Here is an 18,598-nt window from a genome sequence, read left to right as displayed (position 1 = left end):
AATGTAGAAATTCTCTGACGAGGACCTCTGAGTTCATACTTCCTGTGGGTCTCACCGTCTCATGAGACTCTGTCATCTGTTGATGTTCACTGTCAAGAGGCTACGTGGGCTGAGGCTGGCCGTGCAGAACCATGGCCCCCAGAGACATCACCCTCTTCTGTCTCGGTGAGTCCCCAAATGCAGGTGGGTTAGAGGGGAAGATGGGGGAATCCAAAATAGTCAAGGTCTCTCTTAACTGGTGACTCAGACAGTAAACAATCTGCCTGCAGTGCAGGAGACCTGGGTTCAATCCTTGGGTTGGGGAGTTCCCCTGGAGAAGGGAATGGCAACCCACTCCAGTATTCTTTCCTGGAGAATTGCATAGACACAGGAGCCTGGTGGGCTACAGTCCATAGGGTGGCAAAGAGTCGGATATTACTGAGCGACTAACATTTTCACTTTCTCTTAACATAAGAACTTAGTGATTTCAGTGACTGCCAAGAAGACTCTGCTCTCCTGAGTGGAGAGATGGTCTTTGCCCAGATATGTGTCTGCCCAAGCCCATGCTGGCTTGTAAGCCCATGCTGGCTCAGTTGTCAAGTTGGCCTTGCCGGGTTTGTTCAGCCCATGCCATGCTGTCTGGCAGTCCACAATGGTTCCAGAGTTCCTGCAGATGAGAGCCTTAGGGGCTGGAATCTGGAAGATAAAACTAAGAGATGAGCCTTTTTTGCTGTTGAAGAGAACAAATGGTACCTGTATGTCTTTATGTTGTTGTTGTTGTTCAGTCGCTCAGTCGTGTCTGACTCTTTGAACCCATGGACTGCAGCATGCCAGGCTTCCCTGTCCTTCGTTATCTCCCAGAGCTTGCTCAAACTCATGTCCATTGAGTCAGTGATGTCATCCAACCATCTCATACTCTGTTTCCCCCTTCTCCTCTTGCCCTCAATCTTTCCCAACATCAGGGTGTTTTCCAGTGAGAGTATTTCTGTTGAGTAATTTATAATAAAGGTTGGAAATTAATGGGTGGAGTTTTCATGAATGTCTTTCTTCCAGTGCTCTGTCTTGGCCAGAAGATTCAGGCACAGGATGGTAAGTGTTTCTAAGTCTCCTCCAATCCCCTTGCATCCTCACGGCAACTCTGGGATAGAAAAGTCTGAAGCTCAAAGGGATTCCAATGTATTTCCTGTTCTGTTGATCACTGTCTCTGCTGCGTTCCTTTTGCACAACTTCTACCTCACTTTGGAATCTTTGGATCCCGCAAATTCATGCTCAGACCAGGATTTAGCCTTTGCCTCCGGTAGGCTGACTGTCCATCCAAGATGCGTGTTTTACTGAATGTTCACAATGGCAGGGATGAGGAAGTCAGGAACCACCTTCCATTGCCCAACATTCTTCCTACATCAAAAATGTTCTCACAATCTTAATTCTCCGCAGTCCATCCACATTTCTTCACTTAAAGGGACACTGCCTTAGAGAACTTTATGTAAGTGGCTTCAATTCTCAGAACCAATTTCTTTGTCTATAAAGGTGACTTAGATGGTAAAGAATCTGCCCGCAATACAGGAGACTTGGGTTGGACCCTTGGGTCGGGAAGATCCCCTGGAGAAGGAAATGGCTATCCTTCCAGAATACTGGCTTTCCACTCCAGTATTCTTGACTGGAAAATCCCATGGATAGAGGAGACTGGTGGGCTACAGTCCATGGGGTTGCAAAGAGTCCAATGTGACTGAGAGGCTAATACTTTCACTTTCAAAAGAGAAATAAAAATAACAATGAAAGCAGATTGGATCATGGGAGGATGGGATCATGTGATACAATTTGGGGGATTAATGGAGATAAGGCATGTGAATTATGTACATGGTAAGTGTTTTACCTGTGATGGGCTTCTCAGGTGGTTCAGCACTAGAGATACCTCTGATGATGATGGTGGTGAACACGAGGAAAAAAAGTCTCTGAAGTCTGTGTAGGACCCAGTCTCCACTTTCCTTGATTCATTCAGTTCAGTTCAGTTCAGTTCAATTCAGTCGCTCAGTCGTGTCTGACTCTTTTCGACCCCATGAATGGCAGCATGCCAGGCCTCCCTGTCCATCACCAACTACCGGAGTCCACCCAAACCCACATCCACTGAGTCAGTGATGCCATCCAGCCATCTCATCCTCTGTCGTCCCCTTCTCCTCCTGCCCTCAATCTTTCCCAGCATCAGGGTCTTTGCAAATGAGTCAGCTCTTCGCATCAGGTGGCCAAAGTATTAGAGTTTCAGCTTCAACATCAGTCCCCCTAATGAACACCCAGGACTAATCTCCTTTAGAATGGACTGGTTGGATCTCCTTGCAGTCCAAGGGACTCTCAAGAGTCTTCTCCAGCACCACAGTTCAAAAGCATCAATTCTTCAGTGCTCAGCTTTCTTCACAGTCCAACTCTCACATCCATTCATGACCACTGGAAAAACCATAACCTTGACTAGATGGACGTTGGTTGGCAAAGTAATATCTCTGCTTTTTAATATGCTGTCTAGGTTGGTCATAACTTTCCTTCCAAGGAGGAAGCGTCTTTTAATTTCAGGTTTCAGTCACCATCAGAAGTGATTTTGGCTCTCAAAAATATATAGTCAGCCACTGTTTCCACTGTTTCACCCTCTATTTGCCATGAAGTGATGGGACCAGATGCCATGATCTTCGTTTTCTGAATGTTGAGCTTTAAGCCAACTTTTTCACTCTCCACTTTCACTTTCATCAAGAGGCTCTTTAGTTCTTCTTCACTTTCTGCCATAAGGATGGTGTCATCTGCATAACTGAGGTTATTGATATTTCTCCCAGCAATCTTGATTCCAGCTTGTGCTTCTTCCAGCCCAGCATTTCTCATGATGTACTCTGTATATAAGTTAAATAAGCAGGGTGACAATATACAGCCTTGACGAACTCCTTTTCCTATTTGGAACCAGTCTGTTGTTCCATGTCCAGTTCTAACTATTGCTTCCTGACCTGCATACAGGTTTCTCAAGAGGCAGGTCAGGTGGTCTGGTATGCCCATCTCTTTCAGAATTTTCCACAGTTTATTGTGATCCACACAGTTAAAGGCTTTGGCATAGTCAATAAAGCAGAAATAGATGTTTTTCTGGAACTCTCTTGCTTTTTCGATGATCCAGCGTATGTTGGCAATTTGATCCCTTGATTTATTACCTTCTTTTAAAAAGTTATTTACTTGTTTGGCTTCTCTAACTGCTTTAGAAGACAGCTTTCCCTATATGGTGAGGAAAGAGCAGAGAATCTGGGGTAAGATAGTCTTAGTTTCCAAACCAGGTTGGAGCACTCTTCAGTTTGTGGTCTTGAGCAACTGGCATGGTTACTCCAAGCTTCAGCACCCTCACATTAGGGTGAAAAGCAGAATTGCATGTGGATAAGGGTTACCATGGCAACAAAACACCAAGCAAACCGCCTGGCAGACTAGCGGGCACTCTCCAGCACTCTTAGTTGCTCAGTCGTGTCTGACTATTTGTGACCCCATGGACTGTAGCCCACCAGGCTCCTCTGCCCGTGGGATTTCTCAGGCAAGAATACTGGAGTGGGTTGCCATTTCCTTCTCCAGGGGATCTTCCTGACCCAGGGACTGAACCCAGGTCTCCCATACTACAGGCAGATTCTTTACTGTCTGAGCCATCAGGGAAGAGGGTAGAATTAATGTGTATGGGGTCTGCTTTGAGGGCAATGAAAATGGAATAGACAGAGATGATGATTGCACAAGATTGTGAATGTACTAAATTCCACTGAATTGTATACTTTCAACATGGTTAAGTTTATGTTATATAAATCTAACCTTGATAAATAAATATATATATGCATATATATATAAAGGAAGGAATTTTATTCATCAAAAAATCTTTCAGTTCCTCAATAACCTAAATGCCCAATCCAGCAATTCCACTCCTATACATGTAACAAGAGAAACCGAAACAAGAGATTCTAACAAGATATTTGTACCTCCATGTTCATAGCAACTTTATTCACAATAGCCAGAAGGTGGAAAAAAACTCAAATGTCCATTGACATGAATGTATAAGCAAAATGTAGTCTATATGTACAGCGGAATATTATTCAGCCATAAAAAGGAAACGTATTCTGATACATGCTACAACATGGATGAATCTTGATGACATTGCACTAATTTAAAAAAATTTCCAGACACAGAAAAGCAAATACTGTGTTATTCCACTGATACAAGGTACCTAGAATAGGAAAATTCATAGAGACAGAAAGTCAATTAGAAATGACAAGGGCCTAAGAAAAGAGAGAGTGAAGAGTTATTGCTTAGTGGTTATAGGGGTTTTGTTTGGAATCCCGAGAAAGTCTTGGAAATAGATGCACAATATGGTGAGTATAGGGCCTTCCCCCATGGCCCGGTGGTTAAGACTTCACTTTCCAATGCAAGGGATACAAGTTGGATCCCTGGTCTGGGAGTTAAGATCCCACATGCCTTGTGACCAAAAAACCAAAACATAAAACAGAAGCCATATTGTAAAAAATTCAATAAAGACTTAAAAAAAAATACTCCACATCTACCTATCCATATCTATACCTATACTGGAGAAGGCAATGGCACCCCACTCCAGTACTCTTGCCTGGAAAATCCCATGGATGGAGGAGCCTGGTGGGCTATAGTCCATGGGGTCGCTGAGAGTTGGACACAACTGAGCGACTTCACTTTCACTTTTCACTCTTATGCATTGGAGAAGGAAATGGCAACCCACTCCAGTGTTCTTGCCTTGAGAATCCCAGGGACAGGGGAGCCTGGTGGGCTGCCGTCTATGGGGTCGCACAGAGTCGGACACGACTGAAGCGACTTAGCAGCAGCAGCAGCATACCTATACCTGTATCTGTCTATCTAGATAGATACATAGATATACACACACATATAGTGAGTGTAATTAAGGCCACTTAGCTGTGTACTTAGAAATGGTTTAAATGATAAATTTAATCTTTATATAACACATTTCATTTTTGCCACAATTAGAAATTACCCCCAAAAAATTTTAAGGAAGGAGCTATAAGTCTGTCACACCCTTCATTTAGTTCTTCCCCCCACAGAAAAAGAAAAAAGTATGGTTTCTGCATGGCAGGCCAACTGAGTATGGGCCCTGTTTCCTTTTAGAGAACTTTCCCATTCCTATCATATCTGCTACGCCCAGTTCTGTGATTCCCTGGAATGGGTCAGTGAAGATCTTGTGCCAGGGAACCCTTGAGTCTTACCTGTACCAACTGGAGATCCTGGAAAACCTCACCTACAAACAGGTGGAGAAGAAGTTGGGATTTCAGGAGGTGGCGGAGTTCATCATTAACCACATGGATACAAACACCGCAGGGCGCTATCAGTGCCGATACGGGAGAGAACATCGCTGGTCAGCACCTAGTGAAGCCCTGGAGCTTGTGGTGACAGGTGAGGCTGTGTGCAGGTCTCCGACCCTCCAGTCTTTTTCCTTTCTTAGTTTTTCAGAAATGTTATTTTTAGAACAGTCTCAAATTTCCAGGGAAATTAAGGTGATGCAACAGACAGTGCCCATATACCTTGCACCCAGTTTCCCCTATTCTTAACATTGTTGATCAAAGGCTTATTAATAGGTCTTTTGTTACCCAAACGTTATTGACTGCAGATGTGTCAACACATTTTTAGAGAATGATACAATTAACATCACTGGTGCAAAGTTGTTAGAGGTTAGAATTTATCAAGAATTCACTCCACAACTTATGATTGACATTATCATTTACATTTTGCTCCACTAGGTTTTTGTTCTAACCTTGTGCATATTATAAATGCAAGTTTATTACTGTAGAATTTTCAAAAATGATGCATCGAGAAATTTTGAGTGAAGAATTTTTCAGTGTATTTTTTGCAGTTACTTTCTCTGTTTGTCTGAGCAACACATATACTAGCATCTCAGAAGATGATAGATCTTCAGCATAATCGCTGGGTTCCTTTGTCCATGGGTTTTCCCAACCAAGAGTACTGGAGTGGGTTGCCATTTCCTCCTCCAGGGGATCTTCCCAACCCAGGGATCGAACCCTGGTCTCCTTCATTGGCAGATGGATTTCTTACTATCAGAGCCACCAGAGAAAGCTCCTGGGATTCCCTAAGCAGTGAACAATTAAAATATCTTCATTTTCATAAGAAATCCCTTTCAACCACACCTGATTTTATGTAAATAAGGTGACTTTCGGAAAGCACCTAAGGATATGAGCTGGTTTTCAGGAGAACCAACCAAGTAATAGGTGGGTTAGAATACTCAGCCCTGCCCTACCCCTACCTGACCTCCGGGGTAGGCAGAGAGGCAGGAGGTTGAATCCATCACCAATGGCCAATGATGAAATAATCAATCAGTCTTACCTAGGAAATAAAGTCCTGTACTCTTCCAGTTCTCCCCTCTGGCTGTTCCTGACACATGCTTTCATAAGCCAGTAATCTAGTAAGCAAGCTGGCTCCCTGAGTTCTGTCTGCCAGTCTAACAAATGAATTGAACACAGGAACTGCGACCCAACAACTTCCGACTTATTGCCAGTCAGAAGCACAGGTGACAGCCTGGACTCCTGATGGGCTCTGAAGTGGGAGGGACTTCTAGGACTGAGCTGTTAACCCAGAGCCCCAAACCGCAGGATCTGACGTTACTGCCAGGTAGAAAGTGTCAGAATTGAGGTGACGTGTGGGACACCCAGCTGGTGTCTCAGAATTGCTCAGCGGTCTAGGGAGGAAACCCACAGGTTGGAACTGGGAACAGAACCATGTGGCCCGTCTGGCTTTAGAGACTATATCACTGTCCCTGGAAGATAGCTGCTCATCTGCTTGTTCACTCAGCTCCATCTACAAGAATTTGGGACAGAGGACAGGTCCTGCAGGGGGCTCCCCAGATGGCTCAGTGGTAAAGAATCTGCCTGCAATGCAGGAGACCCAGGAGATGAGGGTTTGATCCCTGGGTCGGGGAAAACCCCTGGAGGAAGGCATGGCAATCCACTCTGGTGTTGTTGCCTGGATAGTCCCATGGACAAAGGAGCCTGGGGGGCTACAGTCCTTAGGGTCACAAAGAGTTGGACACGACTGAGCACATGCACATGTAGTGGTGAAATGGAATGTTACCACCTCCCGTTCCTTTGCATCAGGAAAACATGAGCTTCTGCTCTTCTCTTACCATGGACCCAAAATGAGTGGCGGGGAAACAGGGAAAGACAGAAATCTTGCCAACAATTCACTCTCTTCTCTTCCAGGCTTGTATGACAAACCCTTTCTCTCCACCGATGGGGGCCACGTGGCGACGCCAGGGGAGAATATTTCCTTCCAGTGCAGTTCAGCATACATATCGTTTGACAGATTTTCACTGAGCAGGCCGGGAGGGGCCACCCTGTCACGGCACCGAGATGCGAGACTCCAGGGGGACTTCACTCTGGGTCCTGTGAACCTCAGCTTCTCAGGAGTCTACAGGTGCTATGGCTGGCACAGTGGCCACCCCTATGTATGGTCAGCCCCCAGCAATGCCCTGGAGCTGGTGGTCACAGGTAAGGGCAACCCACCCCACCCCCCACTGCCAGAGACTTCTGTCCTCCTCCTCGAGGCTCTAGCTAGCTGTCCAGGGCCTTGGCATCAGGTAGGAGAACAGAGGCACTGAGAAAGAAGAACGGGGCAGGAGAGACTCGTGGCTCAGAGGACAACAGAGAAGACCTTCTCACCTATGTGACATGTGACTTTCACAGCGTGTCCCCGAGCTCTCCAGTGTCCTTAAAGATACATGGCCTGTTAAGAAAGGAGAGGCCCGCATTCAGAATCATCTTTAGGGGTGTCGTTGAGTCAGCAGATACCAGACACAACCTATGATGAACTCACTTTCTTTCATCACATGCTTAGTCGTAATGGGGAATCCTGACATTAACCTCTAATATAGAAGCCACTCAGAGAGGATGACTGGTAACTTAATCACTCATCAGGAAGACTCTAAAAAACTCTATCAAGAGCTTCATTTAGGGAAACTCACTGGCGCTCCAGGGATTAAGACTCGGGGCTTTGGGACCTCCCTGGTAGTCTGGTGGCTAAGACTCCGAGCTCCCAATGCAGGGGCCCTGGGTTCAATTCCTGATCAGGGAACTAGATTCCATGTGCTGCAACTGAAGATCTCACATGCTACAACTATAGACCCAGTACAGCCAAATAAATAAGCAAATATTTAAGAAAAAAAGGGGAGGGACTCTTCCCTGCTGGCTCAGTGGTAAAATATCTGCCTAGCAATACAGGAGATATGGGTTTCATCCCTGATCTGGGAAGATCCCACATGCCTCGAAGCAACAAAGAGCCTGTGCCAGAATTACTGAGCCTGTGCTCCACAATGAGAGAAGCCACCATAATGAGAAGCCCGAGAACCATAGCTAGAGAGTAGCCCCCACTCACCCCAACAAGAAAAAGCCCAAGCAGCAAGGAAGACCCAACATAGCCAAAAATAAATAAATAAATAAATAAATTTGTGTGTATATATATATAAAGACTCAAGGCTTTCATTACTGTGGACCTGGGTTTCATCCCAGGTTGGGGAACTAAGATCCCATAAGCCACATTGAGGTGTAACAAAAAAATTCAAAAACAGCTTCATTTTTATATTGTTTGCATGCATCACTCTGCCCAGAGGGAGCAAACATGAGTTATAGCAGAGGAAATCAACTGCTAGTGACTGAGTGGGATGACCACATTTGTCTCTCACATTTGTCTTGTCCAGTCATTCTACAAGCTAAGTGAATGTAGAAGTCATAGCCTTATAAGCTCCTGTGGCCAAACGGTCTTTTCAACTAATGATACAGGGTCAACTGGGCACCTGTGGAGGAGGGCTGAATTTATTAGCGTTTTCCTTTAATGTAGACAGTCACTGTATCTTGTTTTAGAAATCACCTCCTATCCCAATGTCAGGATGATCCTTTCTTATATTATGTTTCCAGACTTGAAATATTTTGCACTTTGCAATTAGGAATTCACTGTGAATTCCAGGGATTCCCTGGTAGCTCAGTTGATAAAGAATCTACCTGCACATGTTGATGTATGGCAAAACCAGTACAATATTGTAAAGTAATTAGCCTCCAATTAAAATAAATAAATTTATATTAAAAAAAAAATAATCCACCTGCAATGCAGGAGACCCCAGTTTGATTCCTGGGTCAGGAAGATCCCCTGGAGAAGTGGTAGGCTACCCACTCCAGTATTCTTGGGCTTCCCTGGTGGCTCAGATGGTAAAGAATCCATTTGCCCAAATCCACTTGGAACTGATTTCTATGTTTTAACAGAAGAGAGTTACTAGGATTTCTGAGCATTGTAATTTCACAATATTTTATTATATCCTTGAGCCCATGAGGTCCATAAAACAAGTGGATAAATTTTTTAAGGGTACAATGAATAGAAATAACTAGTGAAAGGCCACACACCAGTGAACCAAGGTCACAGTTAGCTTCCCTAAGGTTTTTGTGTTTTTATCACACCACATGGCATTCAGAGATCCTAGTTCCCTGACCAGGATTGAACCCATGTCTGCTGCAGTGGAAGTGCTCAGTCATAATCTCTGGACTGCCAGGAAAGTCCCAAATTTTCCCTAGGTTTGTCTAAACTTTTTTTTCCTACTTGCTTCCCAGATACCAATCATTGTATGAGAAAGGAACACATATGGTTCCGTGGGGTGAGACTATGTAGAGGAGAGAGTTTGGGGCTCTGGATCTATGAAGATGTTTCAAGGATATGATTAAATATTCAGTGAAACTGCCACGTGGGGAGGGGATGACGAGCAAACAGAACATCCTCATAACCACCTCCTCCCCCATTTACAAGATACCTCTGGGGACTCAGCTGGTACAAGATACCAGCTTTGGACTCAGGTTTAAAGTGATGTATAGAGACTTACAAACAGTGGTAACCAGCTTAGCAGTGCCATGTGGTGCCTGCGTGCTTAGTCGTGTCCAACTCTTTGCAACCCATGAACTATAGCCCACCAGGCTCCTCTGTTCATGGGGTTTTCCAGGCAAGAATACTAGAGTGGGTTGCCATTTCCTTCTCCAGAGATCTTCCTGACCCAGGGATCAACCCCGCATCTCCTGTGTCTCCTGCATTGCAGGTGGATTCTTTACCCACTGAGCCATCAGGGGAGCCTGAGATGAAGTATGGCGCTCACGAATGCATGCATTGCCTGAGGAGGGGGTCCCAGCGAACCCACAAACTAGGGAAATGAGCTCCCTTCCTGGGGCTCTTGGTCGGGAGGGAATGAAATATGACCAGCGATCATTCATTTCCTTCTAATGACATCTCTAGATACCACTAGCCAAGATCACACGACAGAGAACTGGGTTCGGATGGGCGTGGCGGGGCTGGTCCTCCTAGCCCTCTTGGCCATCCTGGCTGAAAATCGACTGGGCCCTCAGCTTCCACACCAGGAAGACCAGCAAGATCTGCCTGACCTGAGCTGGAGTTGGCAGAAAAGTCAGACAGAATGGACCTTTGGACTAACTCCTAAGGACCACCAGGGAGACTCCTGGAGCTGATGCTTCTTAAAAGAGCCAGCATCTGCGGAGTCCTATGCAGCTGCTTGGAGAGCACAAGGGAGACGGAGGTATGAAGAAGCTTGGATCCCCTTTCAAACCAATCAAATGGTATTTTCTTATATGCATCTGATATATTTGTATTCCACCTTTCTAGACATAGTTGAGAACATTCTCAGTATCATCTTGGCTGAACTCATTTCCTGTGATAAAAAATAATGAAAAGTATTCTCAGTTCTCCTTGCTGTTTTTCATCCTCCCTCTATAGACTTTTGGGCTTCCCACGTGGCTCGGTGGGTAAGCAATCCACCTGCCAATGCAGGAGACCCAGGTTCCACCCCTGGGTCAGGAAGATCTCCTGGAGGAAGGCATGGAAACCCATCCCAGGATTCTTGCCCAGGAAATCCCAAGGACAGAGGAGCCTGGAGGGCTGCAGTCTGTGGGGTCGCAAAAACTCAGACACGACTTGGCACACACACACACACACACACTGTAACCCTGTGAATTTGAATTTAATCAATTCTAATTCAGTCAATCCTGTGATAACCAATTATATCACATGAGCAAGCAGAGGTTCAGAAATCATATAATTTGAATAATGATAAAATGTGTGGATACAGAGTTTCTGTTTGGGAAGATGAAAAAGTCCTGGAGATAGATGGTCATGTTGGTTGCATGATGATATGAATGTCCAGAATGCCACTGAAATGTACACTTTAAAATGGCTAAAATGAAACTCTATGCTCATTAAATAGCAACTCTCCTTTGGAGGTATAGAGTTTCAGTTTTACAAGATGAGAAAGTTCTATAAATTTGCTTCACAACAATGGAAATGTACTTCACACAACTGAACTGTATACTTAAAAATGGTTAAGACATTATATTTCATGTATGTGGGGGGGGGTTATCATAATAATGAAAAAACTTTTAAAAAATGGTTAAAATGGTACATTTTGGGTCATGTACATCTTACCACAATTTTTTAAAAGTTCTTTGTGGTCTATAGAAACTGAAAGTAGGTTAGTGGTTTCCCAATACTGGGAGAGAGACGGGGTATTGTACAGTGAGTGATAGTGGGTAATAGGGTTTTTTGGGGGGTTGGGGGTTTTTTAAGTTCTGAAATTAGATTGTGGTGATGGTTGAGTGACTGTGGAGATATAATTAAAAACATAGAATTATACACTTTAGATGGTAAATGTATGAGTATGTCAATTATATCTCAATACAGTTGGGATTTTTCAAGCATTGAGAAGGATTAGAGGGGTCCTAAGTTCGTGGAGGAATAAGATGGGGAGACCACTTTCTCCCCCACAAATTCATGGAAAGAAATTCTACAAAACAACTTCTGAACACTGGCAGAGGACATCAGCCACCCAGAAAGGCAGCCCATTGTCTTTGAAAGGAGATAGGCCAAAAAAAAAAAAAAAAAGACAGAGAGACAAAACAGTTAGGGACAGAGACCCATCCCGGGAAGGGAGTCTTAGGAGAAGTTTCCAAACACCAGGAAACCCTCTCACTGCCAGGTCTGTGGGGAGTTTTGGAATCTCAGAGGGCAACATAACCAGCAGGAAAAAAAAAATAAATAAAACCCACAGATGATGTGCCTAATGGCAACTCCCAGCAGAAAAGTAGCCCAGACACTCTCGTCTGCCACCAGCAAGCAGGGGCTGGACAGGGAGGCGTGGGCTGCATTTCTTAGGGTAAGGACTGGGCCTGAATACCCAGAGGGAAATCTGAGGGAGCTAATGTGAGATAGCAACACAAACTGTGTGATAGCCAGAGAGAGAGAGAACTATCCTGTGAAAAGCCCTAACCTAGGAGAAGGCAATGGCAACCCACTCCAGTACTCTTGCCTGGAAAATCCCATGGACAGAGGAGCCTGGTAGGCTGCAGTCCATGGGGTCATTAAGAGTCGGACACGACTGAGCAACTTCACTTTCACTTTTCACTTTCATGCATTGGAGAAGGAAATGGCAACCCACTCCAGCGTTCTTGCCTGGAGAATCCCAGAGACGGAGGAGCCTGGTGGGCTGCCGTCTATGGGGGGTCGCACAGAGCCAGACACGACTGAAGCGACTTAGCAGCAGCAGGGCACTGCTGGCCTGCTCTCAGAACAAAGGACTGAGTGAATACCAGAGGAGAGCTAGCCTGCTGCGGACCGGCCCATCCCCCGCCAGAGGCAGGGAGGCAGGCGGGGGGCACCCAGAGCCGGAAAGGGGCAATCTCGGCCCCAGAGATGGCATCCTCTACCAAACTGTGAGAAAGCTCCCAGTTGCTAACCAAAACCTGGGATTCTGGACGGTTGTCATGTGTCGGCAGGGTCGCAGCCAGAGATCAGCTCCCCAGAAGAGACACACAGCACACCTGAGAAGGCGCGCCCACTGCGCACCCAGAAAACCAAGCAGCTGGGATGGGGTAGGCGATAAAATGCATCCCCTACCTGAAGAGACTGCGCTTGCCAAGCACCTGGTTGCCTGAGCTGCTCGGACCTGGGAAGGGCACAAAACACAGGCCCAGCAGAGTCTGCGCCTTTGTGAAGTACCCAAGAACCTGAACCTGAGCGGCTTAGACCTGGGAAGTGCACTGAACCCAAGGTCCACCTCAGAAAGTTCCCCTGCAGAGCAACCTGGAAACTGAGCAGTGTAGACTGGGAAAGCATACACGCCATGAGCGGGGCAAACCCAGTGTGGCCCAGACACTGCGAGCACTCCCCATACACGCCAGTGATATTTGTTTGCAGTGTTCCTCCCTCCCCACAGCACACCTGAACAAATGAGCCTAAATAAGTGACCACCTTTGCCCCTTTGTGTCAGGGCAGAAATTAGACATTGAAGAGACCTGAAAACAGAATAAGCCAAAATAAACAGAGGGAACCGCTTTGGAAGTGACAGGTGCAACAGATTAAAACCCTGTAGTTACAACCAAATACATTGGAAGGGGCCTATAAATCTTGAGAAGTTTAAGATGGAACAATGAACTATCTGAAACTGAACTGACCCCATACTGCCCACAACAGCTCCAGAGAAATTCTTAGATATACTTTTACTATTAACATTTTTTTAATTTAAATTTTTTTCTTATTTTTAAGTCCTCAATTAATCCTTTAATTTTCATTTTTACAACCTACAAACTCCAGTACTTTGGCCACCTCATGTGAAGAGTTAACTCATTGGAAAAGACTCTGATGCTGGGAGGGATTGGGGCAGGAGGAGAAGGGGACGACAGAGGATGAGATGGCTGGATGGCATCACTGACTCGATGGACGTGAGTCTGGGTGAACTCCAGGAGTTGGTGATGGACAGGGAGGCCTGGCATGCTGCGATTCACGGGGTCTCAAAGAGTCGGACACAACTGAGTGACTGAACTGAACTGAACTGAACTACTACCTTGCAAAAAAAAAAAAAAAACCTATTTTTAAAGCAAACTTCATATATATTTTTTATAATTTTGTGATTTTATTTTGTTTTTTTAATAGTGTATTTTTGAGAGTCTAACCTCTATTCTAGATTTTTAACCTTTGCTTTTTGGTATTTGTTATCAATTTTGTACCTTTAAGAATCCAATCTTCAGTACCCATTTTTACTTAGGAGTGTGATTACTGGCTTGATTACTCTCTCCCCCTTCTGATTTTCCTTTTTCTCCCCCAGGTCACCTCTATCTCCTCCCTCCCCCTTCTCTTCTCTACCCAACTCTGTGAATCTCTTTGTGTGTTCCAGGCTGTGGAGAACACTTAGGGAACTGATTACTGGCTAGATCTCTCTCTCTCTCCTTTTGATTCCCCCTTTTCTCCTCCTGGTCACCTCTATCTCCTTCCTCCGTCTTTTCCTCTCTATGTAACTCCATGAACCTCTCTGAGGGTTCCAGACTGTGGAGAGCACATAGGGAATTGATTACTGGCTAGATTGTTCTCCCACGTTTTTGATTCCCCCTCTTCTCCTCCTGGTCACCTCTATCTCCCTACTCCCTCTTCTCTTCTCCATGTAACTCTATGAGCCTCTCTGGGTGTCCCTAACTGTGGAGAATCTTTTCACCATTAACCTAGATGTTTTATCATCAGTGCTGTATGGATGAAGAAGTCTTGAGGCTACTGTAAGAATAAGACTGAAAACCAGAAGCAGGAGGCTTAAGTCCAAAGCCTGAGAACACCAGAGAACTCCTGACTCCATGGAACATTAATTGATAAGAACTCATCCAAAAGCCTCCATACCTACTGAAACCAAGCACCAACAAGAGCCAACAAGTTCCAGAGCAAGACATATCATGCAAATTCTCCACTAATGCAGAAACATAGCCCTGAGCTTCAATATACAGGCTGCCCAAAGTCACACCAAACCCATAGACATCTCATAGTGGCTGTACTAGTTTGCATTCCCACCAACAGTGTAAGAGGGTTCCCTTTTCTCCCTGGGGCAATGCTCCCTCTCCAGCATTTATTGCTTGTAGACTTTTGGATCGCAGCCATTCTGACTGGCATGAAATGGTACCTCATAGAGGTTTTGATTTGCATTTCTCTGATAATGAGTGATGTTGAGCATCTTTTCATGTGTTTGTTAGCCATCTGTATGTCTTCTTTGGAGAAATGTCTATTTAGTTCTTTGGCCCATTTTTTGATTGGGTCATTTATTTTTCTGGAGTTGAGCTGTAGGAGTTGCTTGTATATTTTTTAGATTAGTTGTTTGTCAGTTGCTTCATTTGATATTATTTTCTCCCATTCTGAAGGCTGCCTTTTCACCTTGCTAATAGTTTCCTTTGTTGTGCAGAAGCTTTCAAGTTTAATTAGGTCCCATTTGTTTATTTTTGCTTTTATTTCCCATACTCTAGGAGGTGGGTCATAGAGGATCCTGCTGTGATGTATGTCGGAGATTGTTTTGCCTATGTTCTCCTCTAGGAGTTTTATAGTTTCTGGTCTTATGTTTAGATCTTTAATCCATTTTGAGTTTATTTTTGTGTATGGTGTTAAAAAGTGTTCTAGTTTCATTCTTTCACAAGTGGTTGACCAGTTTTCCCAACACCACTTGTTAAAGAGATTGTCTTTAATCCATTGTATATTCTTGCCTCCTTTATCAAAGATAAGGTGTCCATATGTGTGTGGATTTATCTCTGGGCTTTCTATTTTGTTCCATTGATCTATATTTCTGTCTTTCTGCCAGTACCATACTGTCTTGATGACTGTGGCTTTGTAGTAGAGCCTGAAGTCAGGTAGGTTGATTCCTCCAGTTCCATTCTTCTTTCTTAAGATAGCTTTGGCTATTCGAAGTTTTTTGTATTTCCATACAAATTGTGAAATTATTTGTTCTAGCTCTGTGAAGAATACCGTTGGTAGCTTGATAGGGATTGCATTGAATCTATAAATTGCTTCGGGTAGTATACTCATTTTCACTATATTGATTCTTCCAATCCATGAACATGGTATAGTTCTCCATCTATTAGTGTCCTCTTTGATTTCTTTCACCAGTGTTTTATAGTTTTCTATATATAGGTCTTTAGTTTCTTTAGGTAGATATATTCCTAAGTATTTTATTCTTTCCATTGCAATCGTGAATGGAATTGTTTCCCCCACTGCTGGGCATACACACCGAGGAAACCAGAAGGGAAAGAGACACGTGTACCCCAATGTTCATCGCAGCACTGTTTATAATAGCCAGGACATGGAAGCAACCTACATGTCCATCAGCAGATGAATAGGTAAGAAAGCTGTGGTACATATACACAATGGAGTATTACTCAGCCATTAAAAAGAATACATTTGAAGCAGTTCTAATGAGGTGGATGAAACTGGAGCCTATTATACAGAGTGAAGTAAGCCAGAAAGAAAAACACCAATACAGTATACTAACGCATATATATGGAATTTAGAAAGATGGTAACAATAACCCTGTGTACAAGACAGCAAAAGAGACACTGATGTATAAATCAGTCTTATGGACTCTGTGGGAGAGGGAGAGGGTGGGAAGATTTGGGAGAATGGCATTGAAACATGTATAATATCATGTATGAAATGAGTCGCCAGTCCAGGTTCAATACACGATACTGGATGCTTGGGGCTGGTGCACTGGGATGACCCAGAGGGAGGGTATGGGGAGGGAGGAGGGAGGAGGGTTCAGGATGGGGAACACAGGTATACCTGTATGGATTCATTTCAATATTTGCAAAACTAATACAATATTGTAAAGTTTAAAAATAAAATAAAATTTTTAAAAAATTAAAAAAGAAATAAATGAAGCAGACAGGAAAAAACAAAAAGAATTAAAAGAAATGAGGACAACCTCAGAGACCTCTGGGACAACATTTGAATCATAGGAGTCCCAGAAGAAGAAGACAAAAAGAAAGGCCATGAGAAAATACTTGAGGAGATAATAGTTGAAAACTTCCTTAAAATGGGGAAGGAAATAGTCACCCAAGTCCAAGAAACCCAGAGAGCCCCAAACAGGATAAACCCAAGGCAAAACACCTCAAGACACATATTAATCAAATTAACAAAGATCAAACACAAAGAACAAATATTAAAAGCATCAAGGGAAAAACAACAAATAACATACAAGGGGATTCCCATAAGGATAACAGCTCATCTTTCAATAGAAACTCTTCAGGCCAGAGGGAATGGCAGGACATATTTAAAGTGATGAAAGAGAAAAACCTACAACCCAGACGACTGTACCCAGCAAGAATCTCTTTCAAATATGAGGTTCGATGCAGGATACAGGATGCTTGGGACTGGTGCACTGGGATGACCCAGAGGAATGGTACAGGGAGGGATGTGGGAGGGGGGTTCAGGATGGGGAACACGTGTACACCCATGGTGGATTCATGTTGATGTATGGCAAAACCAATACAATATTATGAAGTAAAAAATAATAATACTAATAAATAAATGATAAATGGTTAAAAAAATATGATGGAGAAATCAAAAGCTTTACAGACAAGCAAACGCTGAGAGAATTCAGCACTACCAAACCAGCTTGTCAACAAATGCTAAAAGATGTTCTCTAGACAGAAAACACAGAAAGGGTGTATAAATTCGAACCCAAAACAACAAAGTAAATGGCAACGGGATCATACTTATCAGTAATTACCTTAAATGTAATGGGTTGTATGCCCCAACCAAAAGACAAAAGACTGGCTGAATGGATACAAAAATAAGACCCTTATATATGCTGTCTACAGAGACCAACCTCAAACCAAGGGACACATACAGACTGAATGTGAAGGGCTGGAGAAAGATATTTCACACAAATGGAGACCAAAATAAAGCAAGAGTAGCAATACTCATATCAGATAAAATAGACTTTAAAGTAAAGGCCATGAAAAGAGACAAAGAAGGACACTACATAATGATCCAAGGATCAATCCAAGAAGAAGATATAACAATTATAAATATATATGCACCCAACATAAGAGCACCACAATATGTAAGGCAAATGCTAACAAGTACACAAGGGGAAATTCACAATAACACAATAACAGTGAGAGACTTTAATACCTCACTCACACCTATGGATAGAGCAACTAAACGGAAAATTAACAAGGAAACACAAACTTTAAATGATACAATGGACCAGTTAGACCTAACTGATACCTATAGGGCATTTCACCCCAAAACAATGAATTTCACCTTTTTCTCAAGTGCACATGGAACCTTCTCCAGGATAGATCACATCCTGGGCCATAAGTCTAATCTTGGTAAATTCAAAAAATTGAAATCATTCCAAACATCTTTTCTGACCACAATGCAGTAAGATTAGATGTCAATTACAGGGGAAAAAAACTATTAAAAATTCCAACATATGGAGGCTATATAACACGCTTCTGAGTAACCAAAAAATCACAGAAGAAATCAAAATATGTATAGAAATGAATGAAAACACAACAACCCAAAACCTATGGGACACTGGAAAAGCAGTGCTAAGGGGAAGGTTCATAGCAATACAGGCTTACCTCAAGAAACAAGAAAAAAGTCATATAAATAACCAAACTCTACACCTAAAGCAACTAGAAAAGGAAGAAATAACGAACCCCAGGGTTAGTAGAAGCAAAGAAATCTTAATAATTAGGGCAGAAATAAATGCAAAAGAAACAAAATG

The 18,598-nt window shown here is 43.6% G+C and overlaps 1 protein-coding gene across 2 annotated transcripts; it reads left to right on the top strand.

Moving 5' to 3' along the window:
- Positions 1–10,745, top strand: FCAR (Fc alpha receptor). 2 transcript variants are annotated; one of them, XM_005906251.3, is made up of 5 exons: positions 1–165; positions 1,033–1,068; positions 5,125–5,409; positions 7,227–7,514; positions 10,291–10,745. In XM_005906251.3, exons 1-5 carry the CDS (start codon positions 132–134, stop codon positions 10,518–10,520), a joined length of 873 nt encoding a protein of 290 aa, XP_005906313.2. In that variant the 5' UTR covers positions 1–131; the 3' UTR covers positions 10,521–10,745. The 2 variants fall into 2 exon arrangements, with proteins under 2 accessions (XP_005906313.2, XP_014337109.2); XM_014481623.2 differs by lacking the exon at positions 1,033–1,068 and having other exon boundaries at positions 8–165.
- The last annotated feature ends 7,853 nt before the right edge of the window (positions 10,746–18,598 follow it).

The sequence above is a fragment of the Bos mutus genome, chromosome 18 (genome assembly GCF_027580195.1).
Source record: "Bos mutus isolate GX-2022 chromosome 18, NWIPB_WYAK_1.1, whole genome shotgun sequence".
Classification (NCBI taxonomy): Eukaryota; Metazoa; Chordata; class Mammalia; order Artiodactyla; family Bovidae; genus Bos; species Bos mutus.
The sequence above is the reverse complement of the archived record's forward strand: the minus strand, read 5'-3'. Positions and strand labels throughout refer to the sequence as shown.

Bases quoted from the DNA above. Each gene is read 5' to 3' on its own strand.
- FCAR (XM_005906251.3), top strand. From the start codon at position 132: ATGGCCCCCAGAGACATCACCCTCTTCTGTCTCG. The intron at 166-1,032 runs GTGAGTCCCCAA...TCTTTCTTCCAG, and splicing joins CATCACCCTCTTCTGTCTCG to TGCTCTGTCTTGGCCAGAAG. The intron at 5,410-7,226 runs GTGAGGCTGTGT...CTTCTCTTCCAG, and splicing joins CCTGGAGCTTGTGGTGACAG to GCTTGTATGACAAACCCTTT.